The sequence below is a fragment of the Gavia stellata genome, chromosome 9 (assembly GCF_030936135.1).
Source record: "Gavia stellata isolate bGavSte3 chromosome 9, bGavSte3.hap2, whole genome shotgun sequence".
NCBI classification, from domain to species: domain Eukaryota; kingdom Metazoa; phylum Chordata; class Aves; order Gaviiformes; family Gaviidae; genus Gavia; species Gavia stellata.
The window spans coordinates 26,308,507-26,336,365 of NC_082602.1; the positions used below are offsets into that span (position 1 = coordinate 26,308,507).

Genomic DNA, 27,859 nt, shown 5'->3' on the forward strand with positions numbered 1-27,859 from the left:
AACATTAAGGTATTTTACAGCCCGGGGGAAAGATGGGAAAATGGCAATTTGAACATCATTAAGAGCGTTCTGATAACTTAAACCACAAGGAATGAGCTAAATCCACTAATGATTGACCTCTCTGTGCAGCTCCTTTGGAGCTCCACCGGCAGGTCCCACAGCAGCTGCCTAGGGTCCTACAAGCTCATCAAGCCTCTTCTCCGCTCTCCAGGCTGGCTCCCCACACAGTGCCCAGCCAGTCCCAAGAGCCTTTTCTCTTTTTTGGAATGCTGAAACAAGCCCTGATGTGCCAGTGCCAAAAGCTGCCCCTCTGGCACAGTGGGGTATTTCTCACCGGGGAACTTTGGGCAAGAATCTCAAGATCTTGTAAGCCCAAGGACTGACTCCCCAGAAGAATTAGGAAGGTCATCTCCAGCAGCACCCTTTCTGATTTGCCCCTTTCAGTGTAAAAGAAAGTCACACAAACACTAAAAGCCAGTAGAAGGAAAAAACCCCCAAACAACAAGACACAAACCCAAGCCATTACTGTGCTATATATACAGTTCTCCTGGAAAAGAAGAAAAACAAACATGCAAGACCAGTGTTAATACTGTGGCTTGAAGTATTCCTGCTAGTGATGGGGTCAGCAGAAGAATCCTCTCTGTAAGCCACCTACCTAGAAGCGCTTGCTTGAATCTCCAGGAGACAGCGTAGTCTCTCTCGCAGCCCACATGCCTAGTGCCCACCCTGGGCTAGGCCACCTCTGAACACCCAGAGCTGGCTGCTAGACGATGCTGAGCACAGGCACCTTTGACGGAGACAGACCTGGCTTGTCTGTGCTCAGAAAATTACCACTGCAGTATCCATCCCTCATTATTAAAAAGGTCTTTTTCCACACTGAAATGCTACCTATAAAATCCTATCATGTAGCAATCTCACCAGCTGCTCCACCAGTAATAACGGTGCACTTCACATGTTCGTTCCAGCCATCTGCTTTTCCCAAAGATACTCTCAGCTCAACTATCAGCGCTGGGGACTTCAGAGAGTTCCTGCAGCCACCGCATCAATGAAGCGTACATGTCCTACTGACCTTCAGCCAGACCTACCTGCAAGTCATTAATCACTTCTGAAATCCCTATCCATTACCAAGTTCCACAACAGGAACAGTGAGAATATGAGATGTGCAAATAGTTTCACTGGCAGGTTTCTTCACCTTAAAGCCAGAAGTTGTTTTTTTTAAGCCATACAGAGGCTTGTCAGAAAATGAAATTTAAAAAAAGGCCAAGAACCACAAACATCTATTTTAGAGTCAGCCTTTAATTTGTCTATGATTACTGCAATAAAGTGCACCTAATTTCACATGAAATGAGATAACATGGCTCTTAATACAGCTAACATAATATCAACAGATAAACCTCAGTGCAAAATTCTTATCTGAAGACAACCAAAGCAGTTAAGACATTTACTGTGCAAACAGCCTTTTCCAATGCATGTAACTTCTGGCTGGGGGCCAGTAAATGAGTCAGCAAAACACACAACAGCAGGTTTGTGATTTCATTTCCAGGAGTCCTGAAGCAGTGCTCAGCTCAGCAGTCTCTTGTAAAGACTCTGCAGCGATGCTTTGAGATCATCTCTGTAAGGATACTGATGAGCTCCAATTCAACCCACGTCTAGACTTAGGCAACTGGGGAATTACTACTCAGCTACAAAACAGATGGAAGAAAAGTCCGGACAAAGCTGGAGGGGGAGAGAGAGGGAAAATGCCAGAATGTATACACAGGCATTAAGCATGAAAACACAGGACTGGCTGAGCTAAGAATTACTTCAAGACCTTCTCCATTTATAGTAGGCTAATCAGCTGTGAACCCAAGAACTACAACGTGTGCCGTAAGACCAAAATAGGGCCCGCAGCCATTTTTTTTGTGAAACAGAGCTGTGGCATGCCCATTTTGTGCAGGGACATTTAATTAGAAAAGCATGTCTGGTTTTGTCATTGTTCTGTTAAATAAAAGTAAATATCAAAGTGGTTATTTCATCTGGAAAAAAAAGCCAGCAGTTTCAATGTGCTTTGAACTGTAATACAAAAGCTGTTCATCTAAACCCCTCCCCTTTCCTTCTGCAAAATATACAGGACAGCAACTTCAACTTTACATGGTAAGAAAATATATACACATCACATACAGTAAACATATTCTGCAATTTTTTTAAACTTTATACAACATCAGTGAGAAAAAATATAAACATTAATAAAATTACATACAATATATTCAACATAGTAAGCAACTGCTACCAGAGGGAAGGTTCATCAACTACTAAAGACAGGCAGAGCGAAGGACAGCTTTGCCATACCTATGTAACACCATGTAATTTTTTTAGCCTAAAGCAGTTCTATTGCCAAACAAAGACACCCTTTGAGGTAGATTCTTCCAATTCTTAAATAACATGTTGAGATTTTAAAAAAGGGATTTTCTCCCCCCCGCTCCCCCCCCAACAATGCCACGAGCATAACTTTTGTTCGAACAAAGATAAGCTGATCATCCTGTGAAGGGCACAGAGACCCTGCAGTCTTAGGCTAACTCTAACACTTGAAATGAAAGACAAAACATTTAACATGAATTTGTAAATAAAATACCTTCCCTATAAGACATGTGTCCATTCTATAGCAGTTCCTTTATATGTAATACACATACTTAAGTTTGAAGATTTTTTTTTTTTTTTGAGCCTTATTTTACATTCTCATCTTGGAAAGTTGTAAGGAATTTATCATACAAGACAGGGTCATCTACAAAAATTAAAAGGAAACAGTATTATAAAATGCACATGTTGATATTATTAAAAATCTCACTTGTTAAGGGAGTCCCAGTTGGTGCTTCTACCCAATACCTTATCTTTCTCTTCATATATACACACACACTACAGACAAACCACAGTGTAAGATTTTAAATTATGGCATTTGCAGAGAGAGCACAAAAGGAGATCACATCTTGCTTTGGTTATTTCACAAACAGCTCTTGGAGCTTTGCGCACATAATGCGTGTGCGGTAACACTTCACACAAAGGAATTTAGACCTCATACTGCTTTCGCAGGTTTTACATACGTGGCCAAATGCTCATCTCTTCAAATCTCCACTGAGGTGACATTTTAGGAATAGTATTTTCTCCATTTAGAGAAACTGCTGAAGCCAGGTAACAAATACAGATGTGATTGTCTCTTTAAAGAGCAGTACAATACTACTGGTGTAATAAGATCTCATCTATAACTTGGTCTTACAGAATCACTTCCTGTGCAGTCACATTCACCGCATAAATAAATTAATGTCGGAAGATAAGGGAGTTAAGTTATAATGAATGCATAACTATAATAACAAATTCTATTTTGTTATTTGATAAAACACAACCACAAAGCAAAGCAGCATCCACTTAACCTGTTTGGGCACAGCCACTGTTAAGCTCTATTTCCACCCTTAAGTGAGCATGAAAACAGTCACTTCTTCATGCGCAACTGCTGTATTATGTATTTTTTAGAGACATTGGATGGTCATACCAATTCTGCTTTGCAGATTAACATGTGCAGGTAATTGTTATTCATCCCAGTTCTGAACCACTTCCTCACCTGCTCACAACAGGGGAGCTCTAATACTGTTTCCGAACTCACATTCCATGTCACAGGGCAGTTCTTTCCCAGCCATCCTAAAACAATGTTTGCAGGTGTGTGCTGGCAAGAAAACTCATACATACGATATGATTTTCAAATATGTCTTGTGATTAACAACAGAAATGAGGAAACTTCCCTCAGCTTTCAATATGATAAAATATTTCTAGCCAACTCAGACAGAGCTATAGAAATAGCTGGGGTTTTTTTCAGTTTACCCACTTCAATTTTTCAGAAGTAGCATATTTGTAGTAAAAGCAATGTTAATCAAATTACATCCTTGTGTTTCTAGTATTTGCCTGAATCAAGCTCAAGTTCTAACTCAGGTGACTGATTTCTTCTGTTCTGACCAAGGTGAAGCTCCATTCATTCTACATCTTCCTTGGTTTTAGAGTTTTTCTGTTATTTCTGTTATTTTCCCTGAACTAAGCAAGATTTCATGAATCTGGCTCCCAGAAGTCATGCAGTTTTCCCTAGAGAGTAAAAACAAAATTGTAAACAAAGTCAGAAAACCTATCCAATGATAGAAGTAAAGAGTAGAGTAGGCAAGCACTTAGCTTGAGATCACCACAATGTGTTGCAAGTCCCTAGAATTTTATTTGGAAACACTTGCCAGTTTCCCCATATGCGAATCAACCCCGTATTTTATCTCTGAAAAAACAACTTTCAAAGAATTGCATCATTATCAACTTTCATCAATTGCTAAGTAGCTTCTGCAGCCATGTGTTACTAATTACCATCCCCCTCTATAACAAGAAATGTCACACTCACTACAAATTTTGTCTTTTTTGCACATTGCTGGGATGATTAATAGCCGTTACAGACAAATGGTTGATTGCACAATTTTTAACCGAAATCAATACTAAGCATATATGTATAATTTAAATGTTAATTAAGCAATACACTACATTACTGGAAAGCTAAGCTTTTCCAAGAGGGTAGCTTTATATTATTCCAAGACAGGACTCAAACAGTTGGTCTGATCACATTACAAAAGAAACTTTACAACCCTAGACTGGATGAAACAGCTCTGAACTCTGGATATCAGTAGAAATTATCCACCTATTCCACCAAGGCCAGCTAGGTATCATGAAGGCAAGTATTAATGAGACACTAATCATGACATTATTTACTACTGCATACTTTTACAGAGCATGAAAGGCTTTTCCTAATCATTGCATGAAATTCGACACATTCAAAGTGGGAGGAGTTACCAAGAGCCATTAAACATATGCGGATAGAGCCTTGGACTCAAGTAGTCTCCAAGTCACACACTGCCAGATTACAGCAGGAAGTGCATCACTGCATTCCTGCCCAAATGTCCTTTTTGAAGCACCTGCTAACAACTATAATCAGAGAGAAGCCTTGCAACTTGACTCAGTACTAGCATTTTGGTGTATTACACAAGCCATTTACAAAAGCAGCACTTTTAAGGTTAGAGATGAAATCTTGGTTTTATCAATGCCAGCAAAGTAGGAATTTTAATTAAAATCCATTCTAATACATTTAAGTGTATTCTATAGCCATGCCGTTTACGAAGAAAAAAATCTTTTTAAAAGAATATGCTATTTTCAAATGCTAAAAAAAAAAAAAAAGAGTTCAATGTACCCTGCAATATGAAAAGAGAGAAAAAGGTTTCATTACAGTACCTGAGTAGGCCGAGTGGTTTGTATCATATCTTGCCATTTGCCATATATCCTAGCAACTAAGTCTTTTACCTGCAAATTCAGATTGAGTAGTTTAGCCATTTATGTTGAAAAAGCCAAAAATCATACCCCATCTCCTCCCCCAACCCCAGAAAACCCTGGATAACCCAACACTCAAGGTTTACTGGGAGGGAACAATTTTACAGCTGGCACAAAGTATCACCACCTCAACTCCAAACAGATCCCTGTAATTTGGGACTCTGAATTCAAAGTCATGTACTCCACACAAACACGTTACAGGCACATGACTCCCCACATTAAGTGTTTGGACTCAGCATGCAAGCCTCTGGCCTCCAAACACCCACCTCATCCTTCGGGTGAGTTAGGTTTGTTACACAAGTCTGACTGTACCTAGAAAAGGTGCCTGCAACTGCAATAATAAAAGCCAACTATGCAGCACTGTCTGCTTCTGAAATTAATTCCTTACACATAAAACTGTGCTTTTTCATAACCAATCCAAGCAGGTGTTTAATCCAAGCCATTCAGAACTGAGATTTGCTTCATATTCTGTGTTAAAACCCAGCACAGTGGCATCCTCTGGAAGTTACTGTACTATTACACAAATGAAACGATGGGGAAAAACAGAGTAAGATTTTCCCCTCTCAGTGCAAGGGCAATAGAAACAAAAGTGAAAGTGACCTGAGATACAAAACACTCCAGAGCAAGAGTAATTAACTTATTAAAAGGATCCATGCTCTACTAATTTGGCTGAGTAAAAAAGAAAAAAATCTTCTTGAGAGGTAAGGACACACACAACTGCAAATGTTTGATTTAAAGCTGAAAAAGCCAAGGCTTTTCAAAGTGGAGGTTGATCAGTTTATCACTGATCTGATCTGGCTTCCTATGACACCGTGTAAAGCATGAAAGTCACAAAATTAGGACTACCGTTAGTAAGCCCCACACCACAAAGCAAATGAAAGGCAATTATCCAAGCTTGATGCTACATCACATACACTGTTAGTTAAAAATGGAGATTTAAGCCAAATCATTAGTTTGAAAATACAGAGACACATGCAAGATAGACTAGTTTTTCAGTCCTCTGTATCCTGCCCTGCATGTAGCCTCTGCTCTTAGATGTACAGTCAACTATCAGTAACTGCCAGGAAAAGAAACAGAGCAACTCTGTGGATCTAAAAGTTGAGATGCCCAGCTAAAAGGAAGCCAAGCTCACATTTTACAGTTGTTAAGAGTCCTGTTGTTAGCAAAAAGAGTATTTTCAGTGCATTACAATAGGCATATATTTATGTACATGCAAAGACATGATGCAGACAGAGAAACCAGCAGAAAACGAAACCCATGAGGAACTCTTAGAAATTCCACAGCTAGGATGAGGGAACAATACACATCAAGAACACTAAAACCCACCCCAAAACAAACAAAAAACCCAACTTAACGTGTCTTACCTTAGTTCGATAAAACAGCCTTGCATCTTCCCTAATATCACATTTTATGTGTTTATCTAAGGCACCACAAAGCTTCAGTAAGTGTTGCTAAATAAAGACAAAAGTGTACAGCTATTTAAATCCTCCATATCAAAACTAAAAGCTTTCTTCAGATATTATGTCAATTTAAAAATTATATGCTTCAGTTTGATTTATTCCTCAAATATATATATAGTAAGGAAGGGGGAAAAGAAAGAAAACAAGATCACAAGATCCTCTATCAGTTGCTGGTATGTGCCCAGTAAACCAGATCCAAGAGATTTAAAAAATAGTTTCAAAGTATAGCAGAGCTATACATCGCAAATTTTAAAGTTCCTACTAGCTAATTTGTAAATCCTTTCTGTCCCCAAAGTAGCAAGTGCAGCGCCACTCAGCTCTTTTATCATTGAAAAAAGTTCTGAAATTACAACAGCTAAAAATAACCTTTTTAGTAATGATGACTCAGGTCATTTTCTTTTGTAGGAATTGGCTGAGCAGGTAAAACATATCCAAGGTTTATGCACTGATCTTTTATTTCTTTCTAAATTTCTGATTACTTTAATATAGTAGTTTTGCAACTTCATAATCTCTGGATAATGACTCCTAAGATCTTTCGCATTCTGTGAATTTCTTCATAAAATTCCTGTTCTCAATCCCTCACTGAAGAGCTGCAAAGAGGCTCCGCTCTGCAGAACAGGTGAGAAACGCTGAAATTCTACTTATAAACATTTGTTGGTGTCTCAAGACCATAACAATTTACCCCATCTAACTGGAAGAGGACCAGAAATTAAACAGTTACATTGATTTTATACAAAGTCTAGCCTGTACAATATACAGCCACACCCCTCTTGCCACTTGATGCTAACAGGTCAGTGACTCTTTCTTCATTAAGAGACATAAAAAAAAGATCAAGTTCTCCACAAATCTTCAGGAAGGCATTTGTAAAAAACAAATCTCAAAAGATCATCACAATATAATAATTTTCTTTAACAAAGATGATTTTTGTTTCAGATTACGCTCTGTGATTATCTTTTTGCATTGAGTAGGAAACCGAGACACTTACACCCTGAAATGTAACCAAACATTACTGCTTTCCCTGTCAAACAGTTCATGTGACAGATTTCTCAAAAGCCAAGACTGATTCCATGGGGCAGAAGGTGTACACAAACACCTTGCAGCAAGCAACTCACAGCAAATGATCAAGAAATCTGTATAGGATTACTGAAAGGCTAAGCAGAATATATCACTTAACAGATGTTCACATCACATGGCACAAAGGAACTATCACTACAGAGAACAGAAGAGATAGTCCTAGCTTTCACTTGCTGCATGGCTGCATTCCCGCACAGAAAACCATGCTGTGTTTGAACATATTTTACTGGATATTTTCTTATAAGCTGAAAAATTTCAACCCTCCTTCAAGAGTTCATAGGATCACTGGACTTGTTAGAATTTCTGAGTTGAGATCTCCCGTTACTTTCTGAGAAAGATTAACAAAATAAATGCCTGCTGATCCATAGCCTTATGTTTTGAGGTAGTTCCATTTGCAGAAATGTGGAAGGAGGTTTCTTTCTCTGCAGTTAAGTGCAGAGAAAGCTCTTCTGCATTTACTTTGCCCCAGAACAACAAAGTTTCCCCCCAGTGCTATTATCCACTGGTCATCTTCTATCACATGATAGCACTTAACAAAATAGACCAAATGTGCATAATAAATAGTCTTTTAAAATCTAAAGATCTAGCCACTGAAGTTACTTACCCTTTGATTAGAATTTACAACATCAAAGAAACTAGCTTCACTGACTAGATGAAGGAGGACATAGATTAGGTAGTATGCCTGGAGAGAAATCAAAAGAGCTTTAGCAGTCAAAGCACAATCATAACTCTTCACATCTAGATACAGCCCTATCTTGCTTTCTGGAATGATTCCTCCAACAGCCAGATCAATGGACAAGTATGTCTACACGTTCGCCTAAATAACTAATTTCAAACAGTACATTCATATATTAGAAACATTTTAAAACAGTATTACACGGTTTTAAGTTACTTAAGTAACCTACAAAACTTCCTGTAGTTCTAATTACTGAAAATTAAATTTAGTAGTTGGCTTCATTTTCCCATCATCTACATCCAGATCAAAATACTAAGAGATCCCATGACAGACTCAAATAACCAAACCAGTATTCAGTTTTTGGATGGATGCAAATACTAAATCTTTCAAATATTGTTTATGAGAAAAGGTTCATAAAAGATTCATAAATCTTTCTGAAGCCTGGAGGTGAAGGTCTGGCTCAGCACCAGCTTCCACTGATTACATCAGAAGGGAGGGAGGATGGTCCTCTGATTACAGAAGACAGGACTCAAGACATCCATGTGACTTCGCCATTCAGAAAATCTGACCATTTCAGTGTTTGTAAAACAGCCTAATACAGCTTCCTCCTCCATCACATGCTACTTCTTTCCTTCCTCCATGACTATAATCAAAATTGAACATAAGTCATATTTTAATTATATAGATGAACAGCAACAAAATAGCGTATGTACAGTTCCATATACAAAACTGTCCTCAGTTAACAGAAATTAAAAAGAAACATTCTCACAGTTGTAGATGCATAAAAAGACAAATGCAAAAAAAGCACTATCAGCTATATACCTCCTGTTCTAGTTCTGTATGAAGATGGTCTCCATCAGCATTCTGCTGCTCCAGTCCTTCTCTCATCTTCTTTAGTAGATTAGAAGGTTTCATGTACACCAGAAACTGATGCAAAAGAGACATCTACAGATACAAATATTAACAAATTGGACTGGTGTACTGGCAACAGAAAATTGGAAACCAGTAGCCACTACAATATTATTTGGCCACTAAGACAAGAACATAAAAGGGATTTTTAATTAAAATGGAGGTTTTCATGGTTTGGGTAATTTTTGACTATTCCTAAAGTGTTTGTACATTGCCTCAGTAAAAGGTCAACCCTAGGAAAACAGACTCTACATCAACACAAAAGGAAGACTCAAAGAAGCGTAGACCTCTTTCCAATGTCCAAAATGAATTTTTAGGCACATAAACAATACTGCACTTGCAAGCTGCAGAACATGCACATTATACACATGTGCAAATATACTTCTAATACTAATCTAAACTAAAAATCACTAATTGATTGTTTTGCAAGGTTCTTGAAAATAGGCTTACAGTATTAAAACATAAAACACAAACAATAATGCACATGTTTTCTAAACTTTCAAATTATACACACACACCCCCATCCCACTTAGGCAGTACCTGCTTGTCACTGTCATCAGGTATTTCTATATGCTTTTTATTAAGGAGCTTTGAAATTATCACTAGGCTAAGACGTCTTCTCACTTCCCTGAAAAACAATTAAAAAAATTAATTTCCCCAGAGAATTTCTTAAATCCACACTATTTCTACAAAGTATATGAGACTATGTATGGCTTCCCTAGACATAAAATTGCCTACAACTATTAAATTGGATTTTCTGAATATAGGTGCTATTGAACTAGTAAAGAGGCTAGTAAAATATAAGTACCCTTATCTTATTGCAGCTTTTCTTCTGCACAAGTAAACACTGCTAGATGCTTGTTTCCAAGCCTGAAATTGAGGATCCAATTCATTCTCCTCGCTCAGATACATTATAATTTATTAATTTCAAAGATACAGAACTCATAACAGATTGACACATAAAAGCAGACATGAACCACAAAAAGAAAGTTTAATTTTCAGTTATTCAGACAAGAATTAGAGTAGGTGATGGATGTAAGAATCTAAAGTTAAATCCTTCTTTACTATAGGGTACCAGGAAGTCCGCAGCCCAGAAAACTACACATAAAATGTAAAATAACCCTTTCTCACAGCAGAGGTGATCAAGAAGCTATATATATATATATATACACACACACAATAAGAATTGCATATATATCTGTAACATGAGAAAACCCAAATACTTTTTTTTTAAAGCACCATGTTAATACCTGTTGCATTTATCAGACTTTGAGCTTAGACAAATAGATCAGCTGTAATGATACTATATATTGCTGATGTTACAGTGTCATTACCGTCCACGTATTATCCAGCTAGGCACCAGCTGAACTAGCCACAGGAGATTATGGTGATGACTGGAGAGTTCACTCACTGCCAGGCAGAGCTCAGGCATCTTTAAAAGAACAACAACAAAAATCGCAATACTGAAAAATAGATATGGTGGACATTTGTTTTATTTGCCAAGGAGTACACATCTACTCCCTAGAAACATACACAGCATAAATGTTAAAAGGAATTGATCTAATAAGAAATTATGTGCATGAGGATATTTCTGCATTGCACCTGTAGTTGTCTGCTAAATACTATTTTACAGTAGGGTAGCTGGGATCAGATTGCTTTTAATGACATTTTATCAGCTTAGTGCAATAATTTCTTCATTCTTTCAGAGAGCCACTTTAAACATACAGCTATTTTAGTAAACATAATATTAAGTTCAATATGACAGTCCCCTTCTAGAAGGGTAGGCAAGCATAATGTCCTGTGACAAGAACCCTTTCAGTATACCCACCCACCTCATAAATCTCACACAAATCCAAAGCTCCCAATTTGTTCACATTACATTTTCAAGCAGTATTTTTCTGATATGTCAAGAAACAATGAAAACTTCAAAACAGAAGAAGTTTCTTGCAAATTCATAAATCTAGTACAAGAAAATTATTTATGAAGTTACCTTTGTATCCCAGTCTTTTACACTTATCAGAAGCTTTATGAAAAGGCACTGAAAATCTATCAAAGGAATTTGCTTTAACTGTTTCTCCAAGCTTATTTTAAATAGCAATAGAAGCAGCAGCAGTATTTCTTGATCAGTATATCCACCTTGAATAACTGTTGTACAGAAACCTAGAAACTTTAAAAGAAATAAAAAGCATTAAAATCTGAAATTGGTTTAGCTTATTTTAAAATATGATGAGAACTTAAGTTTCCCACCCTCACATAAAAATGTACCTCAAACGATGTATTGTTCTTGCAACACTTGTATATTAACATCTCCCAGTAACTGTGCTCTATTTTTTTTTTTTAATACCTGCTGGAGGCTCATCTTTTGAACAATGGCAATATTCCCTAGACATTACAGGAGTAGGAAAGATCTTTTTCCACTGCACAGACAATCCTCATCTAACTGAAAGACTGACAGACTTTCTAAATACACAATACTGAAAACATAACTCAAGAGATTTTTTTCCCACCCAAGTATTATCACATGGGTTACTTACAAAATGGGATGTGTGTGTAAATGAGAACACAAATTAATCAAGAGATGTATATTCGGTCTCTAGTAGAGATGCTCCGAGCACTTCCTCTTGAACTAAGTGATTTTATATTTAAAAATCTCTAAAGAAACAATGTTAGGAGGATTCTAATACTTCCACAACGAACTCTTAAATCAGTTATAAATATGTCAGTATTTTCACCATACAACCTTTAATCACAGAGAACTAGCCTGTGAAGTGTGACCAGCATGCATTCAGCCTATGGTCTTGGGGTCACAGTGCATGGATCTAACAGCTCACTTCCACAGAAGAGTCAGTCACAGCTCCACCTGCCCTCCATGAGCTCGCACCTCATTCACCTGGTGCTGCACAAGGACTGATTGCATACCTCAGAGCTGCACTAACACATTGAGGCAGCATAAAACATATCACCCAACATGAACTCCCCTTCCCATTTCCACTGGAACACAGAAATGGATAGTTTCTTCTACACAAGGGAGCAAAGACATTTGATAAAGTGCCACAGCTGGAAAAGGGAGGCAGCAGAACTGTGCACCTGTGAGTGAAGCCAATGGAAGTCAGGAAACTCAAAGTTTGCAACAAGCCTGCAATAATCTCTGCTGAATGTGAAGCTGAAACCCCAGGATAGCATCTACTCACAAAACATACCCAGGACTAGATTAAGACACCAGGGTTTTTGCTAAAAAACAGAACAAAGCAATACCACCACCCCCACTCCCCACAAAAAGCCCTCCCATGCTAACTGGAGTTTTCTCACCTTAATCACATTAATTAAATTGTTTTCTGGTAGACTGGAGAAAGCTGGACTGGCAGAGATTAGGTCTCCTCTCGTCTGCTGTTTACTCACTGTTTCTTGCATCTGACTTCTAATAAGAGAGACACTAATCTGAGCAATAAATCAACAATTTATAAGCCCACAAAGGCTTATTTGCTTCAAACTGAAGAAAAAAACCTAAAAACCCGCATGTTTCAAAATGCCTTCAAAGCAAAACAATTCTCAGTTACAAAGCACACACATCTATCTCAACTTGTAACCAATTACTTGTAATTCTGCCCAGCTATTTAGGCAACAATTCCTGTAAACCTCCATTAGGAAAGTGCAGGACAAAAGGACAATGCTTTGGTTTGCCGAATCCTTACCTGGCGGGCATTGTTTGAAGTTCTGGCTCCCTTACTCTTATTAAGACCTGAGCTGAGAATTTAAAGAAGAGTATGGCTTGATGGAAAGGAGGGGAAATAAAGGAGAACCTTCTGAGTCTACGTTCTAAGCACAAGACTTGCTTTCACAGGATCTAAGCAATAAATATCAAAAGGAAAACACTTACAAAATATCACATTCGTTAAAGTTGGGCTGAAGATGCTGCAATGGAAAGAGAGATCTAAACGCAACACCCATATTGACAAAAACAGCTGACACATCAGCTAGTGAAGGAATCCATGGTTTAGACTGTTCATCACTGATGGAAGCTACAAGTAAAAGACATGGAATGGATTAGTTTTAAGTTTAGTTCTTAGCATTAGTTCCTTTTAAGGGAAACAAATAAGCTCAGCAGTCTGCATCAATTCCACCAGCTCTCATCTCAGAAGAGTTGGTATATTGAACAATATGCTTATTTTCAGAATGATGAAGAAAAAAAAGTAGTCTAACACAGTATTTTATGCTGGAGAAACATCTTGCCTAGGTAACAGGTGAGTTACTTTAAAGTTCCATCCATTTTCCCTCAGAGCTCTCTTTCCTCACAAACAGCAGAATAAGCAAGGAGACAGTATTTACTTTTAAGAGAACACATAAATTACCATTCTGTGTAGGTACAGTTAAGAGGGTGTTATTATAGCAGGACTGGAAGTGGAGCTAAGTAAGATTTTAAAACAGGCAAGCCTTCTAGAACAGAAGTGCTGAACAGATGGAATTCACTTATTTCATAGAAATAAGAAACAATGCTCTTTGCAAAAAGGGCTGATTTGTATGATGACTTGTATCTGAAAGTCTGTAGTACAGAGCAATCTCTATAGGTCGCTGAACTAGCAAAGTAACATCAATCTAGACGCAGTGTTTTCCAAACAATGACAGCAGTCACTAGAATTCTGAATTGGGTCAATTTTGTGTCTTAGATCTAAGTTTTAAGAAAAAAAAAAAACAAACCAACAAATATAATGGAACATAACACTCAAGACACTGCAAGTTCAGATCTCAATGTTCAATTCAGTAAAAAACAAAAAAGATGCATCCTTAGTTAAGCACTGGAACATAATGTCTCAGAATGGTTTAAAGACTCCACACTTGGCAATTTTAAAGTGGTCAGACAACTTCCCAGGACCAACTGTAGCCTATTTGATCCAGCTCTGAGGTCAGAGATCCGCTAGGATCTCTCCCAGCCTTAATTCTTTGAATTCTCATTCATCAACTTGAACTGTTCATTCAGAATCAAGCTTAATGCCAGCAAAGCACAAAATAAAGGACGCTACATTCCCTCTCATATCAGCTCACAGTCTGATTTCAAACAAGATTCAAAATATGGGGTCCATTTGGACAGACGTGAGCAAGTACTTCAAGGAGACCTGCATTACTTTAACGATGTTAACTGGCAGGCTTAAATGAATTAGTGACTTTTGACGGATCCAAATAAAGTGAAGACATGGAGAACATACAAGGTACTTGTACGGGAGAAGTATTTGAGAGTACAGATGAAGGAAGGCAAAACACACAAGACACGAGCGGCAGTGTGGGTTGAAGCAGATCCTTGAAAGTGTTTTTGTGCAAGCGTATGATTCTTTTCACTTTTGCCATTTGTCTGGAAAGTAAACTATGCAGTGCTACATACTGGATGCGACTATGTGAAAAACATCTTGTCCTTAAGGTATGAAATGAATGTCTGCATCTTCCAAAGTAAAAGATGGAAAGGACAGTAAACTTTTGAGCAGACTGGGCTCCTCTTCAGGTCCATTCTCTTTGTGAAATAACAGAAGTGAATTTAAAAGGGTCTGTACCAGATGCACTGCTTTGCAAATACATGACAGGACCACATCCTGTGGTACAGCTTGCACACACTCAGTGAAGACCAACTCCTAGCATTTGTGCATTACATAAGTAATGGAAGACCCTAAATTCACACCAGAATCACAGAACACAGCCAGTGCATTTTACTTCCTCCCCAATACCTTTCTATACTTAACAAAAGGGAAATGCCTTCAATTCAGCTGGTCAGTTTTCCATCCTTCAAATACTCACCATTTTTTAGTGTTATCTCCATCAATCTGTCTAAAATCTGGGTGGAAACACAATAGTCAGGATGAACAGACATCATCTGTGGAGAGAAAAGAAGCTGCATGTCAAACACCAAGTTGCATGATGGCATCAGTTTTCTTTTAACTAAAAAAAATAAACCAACTCTTTGGTATTTTTTCTTTCTGTTACCATTTCTTATTTTATTTTACCAATCTCAAAGCCTCTAAAGCAAGACACACCAAGGAGAACAGAAAATTGTGAATATTGATTATTTCAAGCAGTGCTGATGCTATGAATACTTTAAAATTCATTATTTGCAACATCAGAATGCTGTAACCCCATGTTGAATCCGTTGGTTTGTAAGAAGGTTTTGAGGGTTAAAAGGATGGAAAATATCATGTATCCCTTTGGAACCCATTTGCATCTGTGATCAAATTGAACCCCTTGATCAGGAGCCAGGGCAAGAGAGTTAACTACAACCTTTTCCAGTCATGGGCAAGTTGAACATATGCAATACTAAACTGAAACAATGAATTCTTAGTTTCTCATAGAACTCTTAACTACAAAAACATGACTGTGAAGTACAGTTCAGATTCCCTGGAGCACTTCACTAGCCCAGCAAAAAACTCTTCTTTTTCTCCCCCAAGTGCTGGACAGTTTCCTGCTCTTTAAGTAAGCTGAATTGGCTCACACTTTCTCCTTATTAGAGGAACACCAGGGATCACAGAAAGGGTGGAAGGCAATTTTTTACTGGCTGGAGGGAAGGACACGGAGAAGCAAAATGTTTCCCAGGCTGCAATTTCACAGGCGGTCCAGCCTTCTTTTTTATTTCAGGCACAGTTAGAATGTGGTAAATAATAATAGAATGGAGATTGGAGAGGGGCATTTTTGTGAGTAACAGAACAATGGAAATTCCCGGGGATTTAGACACTGACACAGACATCTAGAAAGCAGACAGCCACCACATTTCCTTTGAGGATGGCTCCAAGACTTCTTCCTGAGCCATAATGCACATCAACCTTTTTCAAATGAAAATTACCTGATAATGCAGGCATCTCTGATGATTTAGAAAGTGATATATGTAGAAATGGTACCTTTGCACTTTCGCATACTGCGGCGCGTACTTTTTAAGAGTGGAAGGAAATAAGATTAACATTTGCTTGTGATTTGACTCACACTATTATATCCTGAAGTCTCTTCTCACCTAGCACGTACTGTTCCCTTTTCAAATGCAGTAACACATATGAAGATGGACAGGGACGGGCAGCTTTGCAGTCACTCAAAGTGTGAAGAAAAAGCTATCCCTAGTGTTTTACCCCTAGTGACAATCAAAGTATTTCAGACTGGAGAACAAACCAGAACCCAGAAAGATTTTTTGATTTAAAAGTTGTTAACCTAATGCAACAGAGTCACAAACTTGTTCCGATTATTCCTGCTACAACTGGTTTCCAGAAAGAGTATTATACCTGGACGGAGTATAACTGCATGAATAGTGTAGTCTTACCTGAAAAAGCCACTTTAGAATTGGTATGGGACACAAGATACAACTGTAAGCAGAACTTACAAAACCATTAATAGCTAAAGAAAGCTGCTGTGTTACACCAGAACTGTAAGACAAAGATAGGGGTGGGGAAAGAGGAGAAAAAAATCAATTAGTGGATGAATCAGCACTTTCTTAAAAGCATAAGAACTTCCCCACCCCTCAGATCATCACCAACAGCAAAGAAAGATCTGAATATCCAAAACAGATGTTAATTCTTATGCTCTTACCTATATGAAATACTATAGTAATTCAACCTTATTTGTTATTTAGAAGAACTATCTTTTTCTCCAGAATACTGTACTATATAATTTGGAAACAGTTGTATTATTAGGGAATAATAGCTTCAAACAAACATTGATTTACACTATTGTACTATGAACCATTATGCCTGTCTACACAAACAGGCTGCTATGCTCAGTGAGACCAGTGAACAGGATTTTTTTTACTGTCCAATGACCTTTACCAACACTTCTAGAAGAAAAGAGAAAAAAACTTTCTTTGAAATTTTTAAAATAATCTTTTAAATAAAGAGTCTGGAGGCAAATTAAAGCAATTAAAATCAGTCTAATCTCACTGTCCCAATTTGTGAGGTGCAAAAAGTATCTGTTGGAAGAACAGAAAATATGCCATTTTTATGACTGAATTATTTTAGCTTTAGTCTTCTTTAGAAAGAATCAGGTATGTCATAAGTAGCTGAGTTAATGATATCCAGTTTCCCACATACCCTTTAGTCTCCTCTGTTCTCAGTGTCTACTAAAACAGGTAACTCTGTTGAGACATCTCTGCCCCAACTTCTCCATATACCCTCTACCTGTCTGACTGAGCAAGTGGCTAGGAAGACATCCATGTGAGAGCTGTGCCAACTGAGCAGAATGCATAAGCAATTACACCATAATTGCCTTCTGCAAGTGATGATTCGTTTAATTCTCATTCCTCCAGTCACTGATTTACGAGGTACTTTTGAAGCTTATATCCTTGTGATCTTCAAAACATATTAATAAAAAGAGGCCTGAAGCCAAAGGAACATAATCACAAACATCACTTCCTCAAGAGATGAAGAAAAGCCACCCTCCTCCTCTTCACACCCACAATAGCACATACATGTGTATACAAAATCCTTCAAGATTAAATGAATTCTCTCATTTGCATTGATGCAAGTTTGGAATAAAATACCAACTGAAATAACCAGAATTTTTCAGGATTTGCACTTGCGGTATTAGGCAAGAATTTGTCCAGCTATTTGTAGCCCAACAGCCTTATAAATATAAAATACAAATCCCTATGAGTTACAGAACAGTTGTGTATATACACAGAAACACACCGCTAGCTCAGTAACTGAATCTAACAGATGTCAGAAATTGTGACTTTCTGCAATCCTCATTAAGTGGAGCCCCAAGTCCCAGGCCTATTCAGGATTAAAACACGTAAAAGTCTTTCAGTAGACATAATGCAACATTGGTAGGTCACAAATCAGTTCACCACAAAAGTCCTCTTTCTGTCTTGGTATACTTAAACTTTTGTTCATTGTAACATTTCACTTCTGCATTTATCTTCCACAAACTGGTCAGATTATCAATGATAGTCCAACACAGTAGAAATACGGAAAAGGCCATAACACCTATTTTTTTTCTTTATGCCTCATTTAAGATGTTTTTCCAAGAATTCCAGAGGAGGAAAGAAGAAAGCTTCAAGTAACAATTCACTGTTCTGTAAAGCTAACCTGGAAAGGAGAATTCCAGGAAAAGGGAGTCAGTCTTGCCTACTTAGTAAGACAGCTCATTTGTATGCAAAGATACTATTTTATCTTAAAAACTGCTAACACTGAAGAAAATTATACAAGTAAACACAGAGAAAAGAGGATATTCTTACCTAAGAAGGAGCTTTTCTATAGGATTTTGAGGAACGAAATGAAAATTCCTCATGTCAAGGTTATGTTGATTGAAGATTTTCCCAGAGGTTGATAAATCAAATATATCTTCTCCAGGGTGGTAGTCAGGTATGGCATGAGCTATTACTGAAAATCTCTTTATAAATGCCCTGTAAAATTCAGAATTTCTTTTATGAGTTTAAACATTGAGAGCCTACTTCCTGGTTGAGACAGTTATTTTCAGATGATGAACACGTCAGCTTTATGTGAAAGCTGAATTCTTAAAATACAGTAATGTCCAAGAAAATCCACTCAACCCCGAAAGACAATAAAAATGGTTCACATTAAACATATTAACAACAACTGATGGAAAGAGAGGGAGATGACAAAAAAAGGCCAGAAAAGTGAAGAACTAGATTTAATTGGTTTTGGAGTTGAAAGGACCTGTGCTCTTCTGAGAGATCTTCATCTCCACTGGCATCCTCCTCATCTTCTCCATTTGAAGAATCAGTTTCCCTTCCTTGCATGTCTTCCTGTAACCGCTTTTCTAGTTCGTCTACCCTGAAATAACAGTAGCAGCAGAACATATCATCACCATTTAGTATTTACAACAGAAGACAACAAAATTTAAGCTCTGAATGTGAACCCAGGACTCAGTAGCCAATTACATGGGGCAAAAGCATGTGAGACATTGCATCTGTGCAAAAACCAAGCACCTTGCTATTCCAAGATACAAAGAGGATGTTTCCCAAAACCTAATGAATTTCCAACAGCACATTCAATTACTAGTTTGTCAGAGACAAATACACTCAACCAACTTCTGACATAATTTTTTCTAATTGCACAAAACTTTCAATCTTCTGGATGAATTTTTTTTTTTTAAATGTCATACACATTTTATTTGTTAATTAGTTATAGTAGTATTCACTACTCAGTCAGTCAGCCCACAGTTACTACGGTCAGATTCTTTAATAAAAACAGTTAATCACACATATATACCCATCACCACCGCTTGCCATTAGTACATATACCACATTACACTTCCTACCCAAAAGACCTCTTGCAAGAACACTCATTAGTTCTGTTCACTCAAGTGTGTAACTACTCAGATACCGATAGTCTACACAACTTTGGAAACTAAAACTGAGCTACAAATGCCTTTGAAGAAACTGGTACAGTCAATCTACATAAATACTTCTACTTCATGCCTGACCAGCAGCTGGTAGCTGGCTCAGTGACCTACAATGAAGGCATCGGTACATTTAGTCCATCTTTTGAGGAGTAGACAGATGTATCACAAATCACTCATTACTGCTTGGAAGGAGCCTGTCACTCAGCTTTTACAGTTAAGCCACACTTGTAGGTCCTGTCAGATGTATGTTAGTGGCACCAGCAGGCAAAGCTTAGCTTGCTGCTACCCAAACTCCATCAGCTTCAGGGAGACAAGGTAAATCTAAGCTTCTACGACTCCATCCCAAATTTTTCAAAGCAGCTTTAAAAAACAAACCTTTTAGATTCTTCCTTCTCCTTCAAGAGATGTTCTAAGCTGTTCACATATGACACCTGGCTAACAACAGGAGGCTTAGAAAGCTGTAAATGAAATAGTAAGAAATTAAGAAAAATACCACAAGCTATCAATTCATTCAGTTAGACAATAAACATAATAAAAATAGAAACCTCATCCAATTTTAATGATATTTTACCTAAAGATAAAAACTCAAAGGAGACCCCGAAAAATAGGACAACAGTTTATGTTTCTCAGTCCCTTGACTATTTTATATAATGATCAAATATCTCTCAGTGGTTAATTTAGAAATAACTGTGCTTTACAATGGATCAGAACAGCAAAGCAAGTCTCTGCTTCTCTCCCTGAGGCTGACCTCCAGCTACCCTTCACAAAGAGCATTAGCATCAGAAGCTTTTTACCTCACAGCTTTATTATCATCATCCACTGAGACCCTGGGAATCCCCATTCTCATGCACAAGACGAGAAACTCCAAAAATTATTCAGTACCTCTTTGTTACTTTCAGGAGTCCCTAGAGGGCAAAGCACCAGTGTTTGCTAAATCACCTCCAAAATCATCAGACAAAACAAAGCTTCCCATCAAAATCCTAATACAAACCCAAATTAAGAAATTAATAAATAGAATTAAAAAAACAAAACGATGCACAAAGAAAGTCTTAACAGCTAGCAAAATTAGTTTCTTTTTCAGCAGCCAGTGTTTTATTCAGCTAGTAGCAAACAACACAGATTTTAAATCTTCTATGGCCACAATGCAGTTCTTTGGACAAGCAGTGCCCTTCGGACAACACCTTCTTAAATTGCAAGCCTCCTACTAGTGACATAGCTTCTTCCTATGAGCTCCCTCATTTTAGAAGAGCACAATTCAGAAAGAGCGTTCCCTCTCATTAGGGATTTTCTATTACCCAAAGGTAAAAGAAGTTTAAGAAGTTAGTCTCCACCTGCTAATATAAGAGCCAGTTAATACAGCATTATTTTTTGGTATTCAGAGATATCTTTCAAATGTAACAAGCAGCACGTCTTTGAGTGGGAAATCTTGTGGGAAAGCTGAAGACCTCTTACCTTATTTTGTATCTGGTTAATATGCCTGAAATTACTTTTGAACTGAGGAATCAAGACTTTATTCCAATGTGCACATATGCCCCTTCTTACAAGACAAGAGAATAATGCTAGTATATGCAAAAACCACGGTCATGGAAATTTTGGGACAGTTCTTAACTGTTTTGTCTTGCTTGTCCATTAATTATGCAGAAACAGGATAGGCCAAATGTTGTAGTCACATTCATGTTCCACAAACATTTGATCTAGGCTGCATCTGTTTATCAGTCTTAACCATTAATTACATAGACATGTTGGTTAAGATTGTGGAATACATATGTAACCACAAAAGACTAATCCATTAATTATGCAAGCACGTTATAGATAAGGAGAGATAAAATAATTATGGCTGTTCAGTATCTGCTGCCTACAGAGATACTCTTAAAGAGAAACTCAGTTAACAAATTAACCATTTCAGAGATTTAAAAACAGGAGGAGACAAGTATGAGAATATTTATACAGGTATTCTGCTAACAGCAGGTTTGCTTTCTACTGTAGAAAATAGCAGTGGATTGACCCCAACTAGCAGCTAAGCACCACACAGCTTATTCATTTCCCCACCCAGTGGTGCAAGGGAGTGAATAAGAAGAGCAAAAGCAAGAAAACTCATGGGTCAAGATAAAGACAGTTTAATAAGTGAAAGAGGGGGTGAGGGGGAGAAGAAAAAGTGATGCAGAGGCAATCACTCAGCACCTCCCACAAGCAGAAGGATGCCCAGCTAGACTCTGAGGAATGGCTACATGCCAGACCAGCTCCTCTGCTTGTTTTTTGTTGCTGAGCATGATACTATGTGGCATGGAATATAACCCTTTGGTCATCTGGGGTTAGCTGTCCAGGCCACACTAAGTCCTACTGCAGGATCTTCCTAATTAAACCATTATTTTACAATAAAACTTCAAAATAACAACTTATTTGACAAGCTGTTATTGAACAAATAGGCTAACTTTTAAAAACGCAGATCAATTCACCATAATATCCTGTAAATTGGGATTCAAACACTTCTTCATCCATCCCTTGTGAGGAGAAGTCATTCAACTTCTTGAAATCCTTTCTAAAATACTTCCAACTCCCATGAAATTCAGCCTCAAAGAAAACATCACACTTACAGATCAAGAACTTGTACACAGATTTCTGACAATCACAGACTGTATAACAAGGATATATGACTAGAGTCTAGCACACAGATCTCTCAATGGATAGATCAGTGTTCTCTAGCTAACTTCAACTCATAAAAATCTTACCTGATCAGGAAAATGAAAACACTAGATCCCACACATCTTCTGAATGTAACCTCCTGCCTTTTTCTTTAGGGGGAAAAAGCAAAAACAGTACTCCTAAAAACCACTGAAAGGCATACAGCTAATGTAATCCAGCTGCACAAACCATCTTTTAGCCATTCCAAGGGTAAGCATAGTAACAAGCACCCTTTCTCTGACTACATTGCACTGTACAGCATAGGACCCTTAAGTAAGCCGAGTAACCAGTTTTGCAGGCAAATTACTCTCAGTTTTCATGCATTATGAGTAAAGGAAAAAGTCATACCAAAAAATACAACATAATAAAGCTGATGCAACATTTTTTTTGTTTTTAGCCACTTACATGAAGCTTCAGTAATGGAGTAATGGTGTCCTGAGAAAAACTGTCAAGACAGGATTCTTCCAGGGTGCCTGCCTGTGGCTTGGGACTTGAAGACAGAATTTCTTGCAGTGGCATGAATACTTCTTCATCATCATCATCATCATCTAGACTGCATTCCAAACTCTCAACTTCACTATCAAAGCTGCTTTTTGCTTTTCTATTCAACTTGAACTTGTCTGTACAGGTGTTTTCAACTTTTAACTCGCTTGAGAGTTGTGAAGACATACAGCCGCTGTCCATGCACCCTTCTTTAAAGGACAACGAACAGGCAACACTTTTACCAGTCTCTTCTGAGAGTGCAGGTTTCCCAGAACCTTCCACTGAACGAGAGTCAGAAGTATTGTCTGTTTTTGAAAAACTGTTGCTGGATTGAATACTGTAAGCTTTATCAGGTGCACGTCTTTCTGGTCTTTTCCCATCTTGCTCCTTCTTAGCATCCAATACCTGAGATAAGCCAGCATTCTGGAGATGAGATTCCACACCTTTTGTTTGTGTTAAGTGGTGGAGAAAAGGCAACACAGTACTTTTTTCCTGAGAAAAAGGAAGGGACTTTTCCAAGAAAAAGCGTGAGTTAGCCACCTGCAATTGATTCTCTTTGGTATCCACAGCAGAAACGTGGTTATTTTTACCAGGACTGTGTGCAGAATATGAAGATGATAAACCTACAGAGGAACAGTTATTTTTCTCATTTTCATCGCTTGAGTTGAGGTATTCCTCTGGAAGAGTAGAATCATGTCTAGGTAGAGCAGCAGCCTCCATTAGTTGCAGAACATCACCACAAGTAGACTTCAAAAGGATATTTTTTACAAAGTCAGACTTGCTATTTTTGCATTTTGCAGATGACCTACTAAAAGCAGGGTCATTCAAACTTGGTATTTCAGATTGATTTGAACCATCTGCATCCAAACTCACAGCAGTGCGTTTTCTTTTCCCAGGGAAGTCTATTTGTTTGGATCGCCCAGGAGACGTCTTAAATCTAAGGCAGTGTGAAGGAACAGACTGGCTCTTCCGCATACCAGTGGCCATCTCAGACATTCTCAGTGCATTTGGAGAAGATGCCTCACATTTTAAAACCTGCTTTGGCTGTGGTTGAGATGGGTCATCTATGAAGTGTTCAAGAAAAAAGTAAACTACTGTTGTCACATTTAAAAAATAAAAAAATCCCAAAACTATAACAACTTACCCTTTAAAAAAAACCCCTAACTTCTGTTTTTAAGTCAACTATGACTGAAATTTTTATCAGAAATTACAAAACTTCCACTCTGCTTGAACACAGTGGACCACAACTAAGATTTAGCTGATACTGCAGTGGTATGTTATTATTGTAACTAACTTGGAAATGAAATTAAATCCTTTATTTTAAAGCAGCTCAGTAGCCACCATAGAACACTTTTTCTATACACTAGAATTAATCAGTCTTTACAAAATAGACAATAGTCCAGTTGAGGTATGGGACTGGAAGAAAGTTTCTGTAATTACATATAATGGTTATAAATAATGAACATTATGAAAAGTATTTTGGAAACACTGCAATAATTTTAACAGTGCTCATGAAAAAGCATTCAGAATGTGAAGAAATCTGGTTTTAGCCTACCTTCCTCACCATGCTTTTCTGCTTCCTGCCTTAAGCTGGCACCAGCACCTGGACACTTCAAGGCAAGCTACTTCACGAAGCTGATGTGGCTGAGAACTTCCCAACCCAATTTTCAGCCAGATCAGCTCCTCGCATCGCTGGCCAAGTCCCAGTGCTAGCATAGGCAGAAAGTGAAGCATAGCAGCAGAGAGTATGATAGGTTTACACAGCCATGGACCCACAACATGGGAACAGTCTCCTTGTTTTGGGTCCCCTGCTGCCCCCCCCCCTTTTTTTTTTTTAAATCATGTACTGACCTAGCTTAAGCTTCTATTCATGTGAGCTTTTTAGACTCGGCTCTACCTACTGTAGAACAAAATTTTGTGGTTAAAAGGGACAAAAAGCAACAAGAATACCAGCTAAACTTTAGCATTCTGTTCAACAAGAACGTTCTTTCTGGATTAAGCTGAAAGGCAAAATTTGTTAACCACCACAGTGAATGTGGATTTTCCAAAACGCAAGAGAAACCATAAACAGGGATTAAGAGCTTAAAACAAAGAAATATCATGACTTCTAATTAAGTTACAAATAATCTGTTTTTCACTAAAATCCCAAATCACTTTTAAACCTCTTCAAGCTTGCCATGTATTAGAAATAACCTTGACTACACAGCAGTAATTTTTTTGAGAGAGAAAACAGAAAACCTAACTTCAAGGAAAAAAAAGCCATTAAAGAGAGACACTAAGTGATGAACCTGATTGTTTAATTAATTCTATATTATCAGCACTGCTTCTACCTGAGGCAGTCTCCCTTGAACCAGAATGTGGTATTTTTCTTAAAGGACATCCATTTCCCTAAAAATAAAGACGGAGAAAATAAAAAAGTTAATCACATACTTTTTAAAACCAGGATGTTGATATCTTAAGCCAAGTGTTGAATCCAGCACAGGCTTAATTCCACACAACCCCAGAAATATGGTAATATACTTCATTTCAAGTCAAACTTGAAACACAGTTGCAAAGATCTCAACAAAACACTGAATTCTGTATCTTTTTCTTCAGATTGGCCTCCCGTTCACTTTTAGGGCCATTAGCTACTTGTGTCCCTGGGCTATATGGCAACATAGCCCAGCTGGCTTTCCTCAAACAACTTATGAGCTTAAATAATAAAATGACAGAAAGCACAGACAAGGAAATACAGAGGGAGGGGTGCTAATGAGAAAAGGAAACACAAACTAAATAATCTTTTTTGTTCCATTCATAGCACATTATGGAGGCACACATAATGATCTTCCTTGCAAGTAACCAGCAACCTTTTAAAGGGTTTTCTTGGTTGGTAAAAAAGTGAACATAATTCAACCCATAATGAAATACTACATATTAAATAGGACCATTCCCACCTCTATCTGTGGCTTAAGTGCATAAATCTGAACTGCTCTTAACTGCAACTTCTAACTAGCAGAAATTTGCCAGGCTGTTCCCTACACTACATTGTAAGAAAACACAAGGTTGCAAGACATTTAAGATAAAGACATTTTCTATACAAAATACAATTTAAAATTACAATTTCCATTGCATTTTCATGCTTGCATCTAATCCAGAATATCTCCCCTGCTTTTAAACCAGGATTTCTAACTTACTGTAAATCAGTTAAGAATCAGCTTACTCAAGCACGACCTAAGATTTACAAAGGAATAGCAAAAGAGCATAAACTTTTGTTACATCTGAAAAAGGCAGCACCAAGAATCTCATCCTACATTGAAAAAATAAAAACAACAATCAAAAAACACATGCACAATGGGTCACTGATTTCCACCTTTAACGACCCTTTTAAACACACCTGATGTGATAGACTTGTTCCTGAGAATGGCTTTACAGGATGGGGCTTAGATTGTTTCACTCTATGTTTCTTCCGCTTCCTTTCTCTACAGAGAGCTTCCAGTGACAACCTAAATTCAGAGTCAGTTGGAGTGCAGGGCAATTTCATGGGAAGCCCTGGGTTTTGGCACAGAGATGTGTTGTTCCCAGCGCCATTATTTCTAGCACAGGCTTTTCCAGTATCAGCTTCTGATGACGAAACCCATTTGTCAGAATCTGAGCTAGTGTCTTCTAGATCCATACAGTCAGTTTTCTGTTCCCAACTATTTCCACAAGACAACGGTGCTCTTGTTACACCCAGACACTTCTCATTTCTTCCCTGTTCTGACTTGACAGCTTTATCCTTTTTGGCCAAGAAACAGCTGTGAGACCCTGCAGTAATAAGGAGTTTTTGAATCACGACTTTTGGGTACAATGAATCGAGTGCCTTGCATGCTCTGCCATTCTTTAAAATGTTTACACTGTCCTTCTCCTTAATTCTTCTCCGAAAGGCATCTACCACAGGACTTGTGTTTGGTGTTTGGTCTGGCATCTTTTTTCTTCTGACCTTCTTTGGAGAAGATATTTTCTTTCCAAAACGTTCAGCGCATAAAACTGACCGTCCGATTCCTGCATCTTTTACATTTCCTCTGTCTGGTGAATGCAACACAGTTCTGTCTTTATGGCCAAGGTCTAAGAGAGAAAAGAAAAGACAAATTATTTACAGTCACAATATCGGAAAAAAATAATCTTATTGGACTGTATTACTTGATAGTTTATCTCTCTCTCACACACAATCCAAAATTAATTTACTTGATAATCTAATTTTGCTAGTGCCATGCGATTTATTTCATATAAAAGACCGGCATGATCTATGTCACAGCTTCAGTTGTTATAAACAATCTAGCTTAAGCGTGAGACAATAACTTGAAATAATAGTTACATCACCATTTAAAGAAATTCTTTTTAATAGGAAACTAACGTTTTTAGTTACATTATTAGAAAAAATTCTAAATGTGTTCATTTTGCAATATTTGGTAACCCATACTCCTTATATTGCTGCTCCAATTTGGAATGAGATTGGACTATACTTCCGCACACTTACACAATTAAAACTCATACATATCTTCCATTTAAAAAAAACATATTTACCTTGGTTTAAAACTGGTCTGAAGAACTCTGTAATGGTCTGGTTTCTGAAGAGAAAACATAACTTTATCTTTTTAGAAGAACAATACCTAAATGCCCATACAGTGAATATTGATAAAATTAAAATGCTTAATTTATTCCTACGGATTTTTTTTTAATGCCAGCAGCTCTTATTTCTGATAGCTCTTTCTCATAGATCAGAGAAAGCATCATCATCCTTCTCGCCTTCTAGCCTTCACTCTGCTTGGCTAATGAAGCCAACCTGTCAGTTCCCTCACTCAAATCGTTCCCTTTATCATCCTAGTAAGTCTTAACCACCCTTCCAGCTTTAATGAAGCTT

General features: G+C 37.7%; 1 protein-coding gene across 1 annotated transcript in view; it reads right to left on the bottom strand.

The window, feature by feature from the left end:
• Positions 1-1,276: 1,276 nt before the first annotated feature.
• SLF2 (SMC5-SMC6 complex localization factor 2) overlaps positions 1,277-27,859 on the bottom strand; it is a 30,824-nt gene continuing 4,241 nt past the window's right edge. Inside the window, exons 2-20 of the mRNA XM_059820971.1 lie at positions 27,523-27,566; positions 26,354-27,063; positions 25,311-25,368; positions 22,903-24,044; positions 20,191-20,273; positions 19,128-19,244; positions 18,686-18,853; positions 16,778-16,880; positions 15,277-15,352; positions 13,373-13,514; positions 12,805-12,913; positions 11,486-11,662; positions 10,830-10,927; positions 10,036-10,123; positions 9,409-9,531; positions 8,515-8,592; positions 6,741-6,827; positions 5,281-5,349; positions 1,277-4,104 (exon numbers count right to left, since the gene is read on the bottom strand). Of these exons, the coding sequence (XP_059676954.1) occupies positions 4,069-4,104; positions 5,281-5,349; positions 6,741-6,827; positions 8,515-8,592; positions 9,409-9,531; positions 10,036-10,123; positions 10,830-10,927; positions 11,486-11,662; positions 12,805-12,913; positions 13,373-13,514; positions 15,277-15,352; positions 16,778-16,880; positions 18,686-18,853; positions 19,128-19,244; positions 20,191-20,273; positions 22,903-24,044; positions 25,311-25,368; positions 26,354-27,063; positions 27,523-27,566 (3,508 nt within the window). The 3' untranslated portion in view covers positions 1,277-4,068. The remainder of the gene's footprint in view (positions 4,105-5,280; positions 5,350-6,740; positions 6,828-8,514; positions 8,593-9,408; positions 9,532-10,035; positions 10,124-10,829; positions 10,928-11,485; positions 11,663-12,804; positions 12,914-13,372; positions 13,515-15,276; positions 15,353-16,777; positions 16,881-18,685; positions 18,854-19,127; positions 19,245-20,190; positions 20,274-22,902; positions 24,045-25,310; positions 25,369-26,353; positions 27,064-27,522; positions 27,567-27,859) is intronic.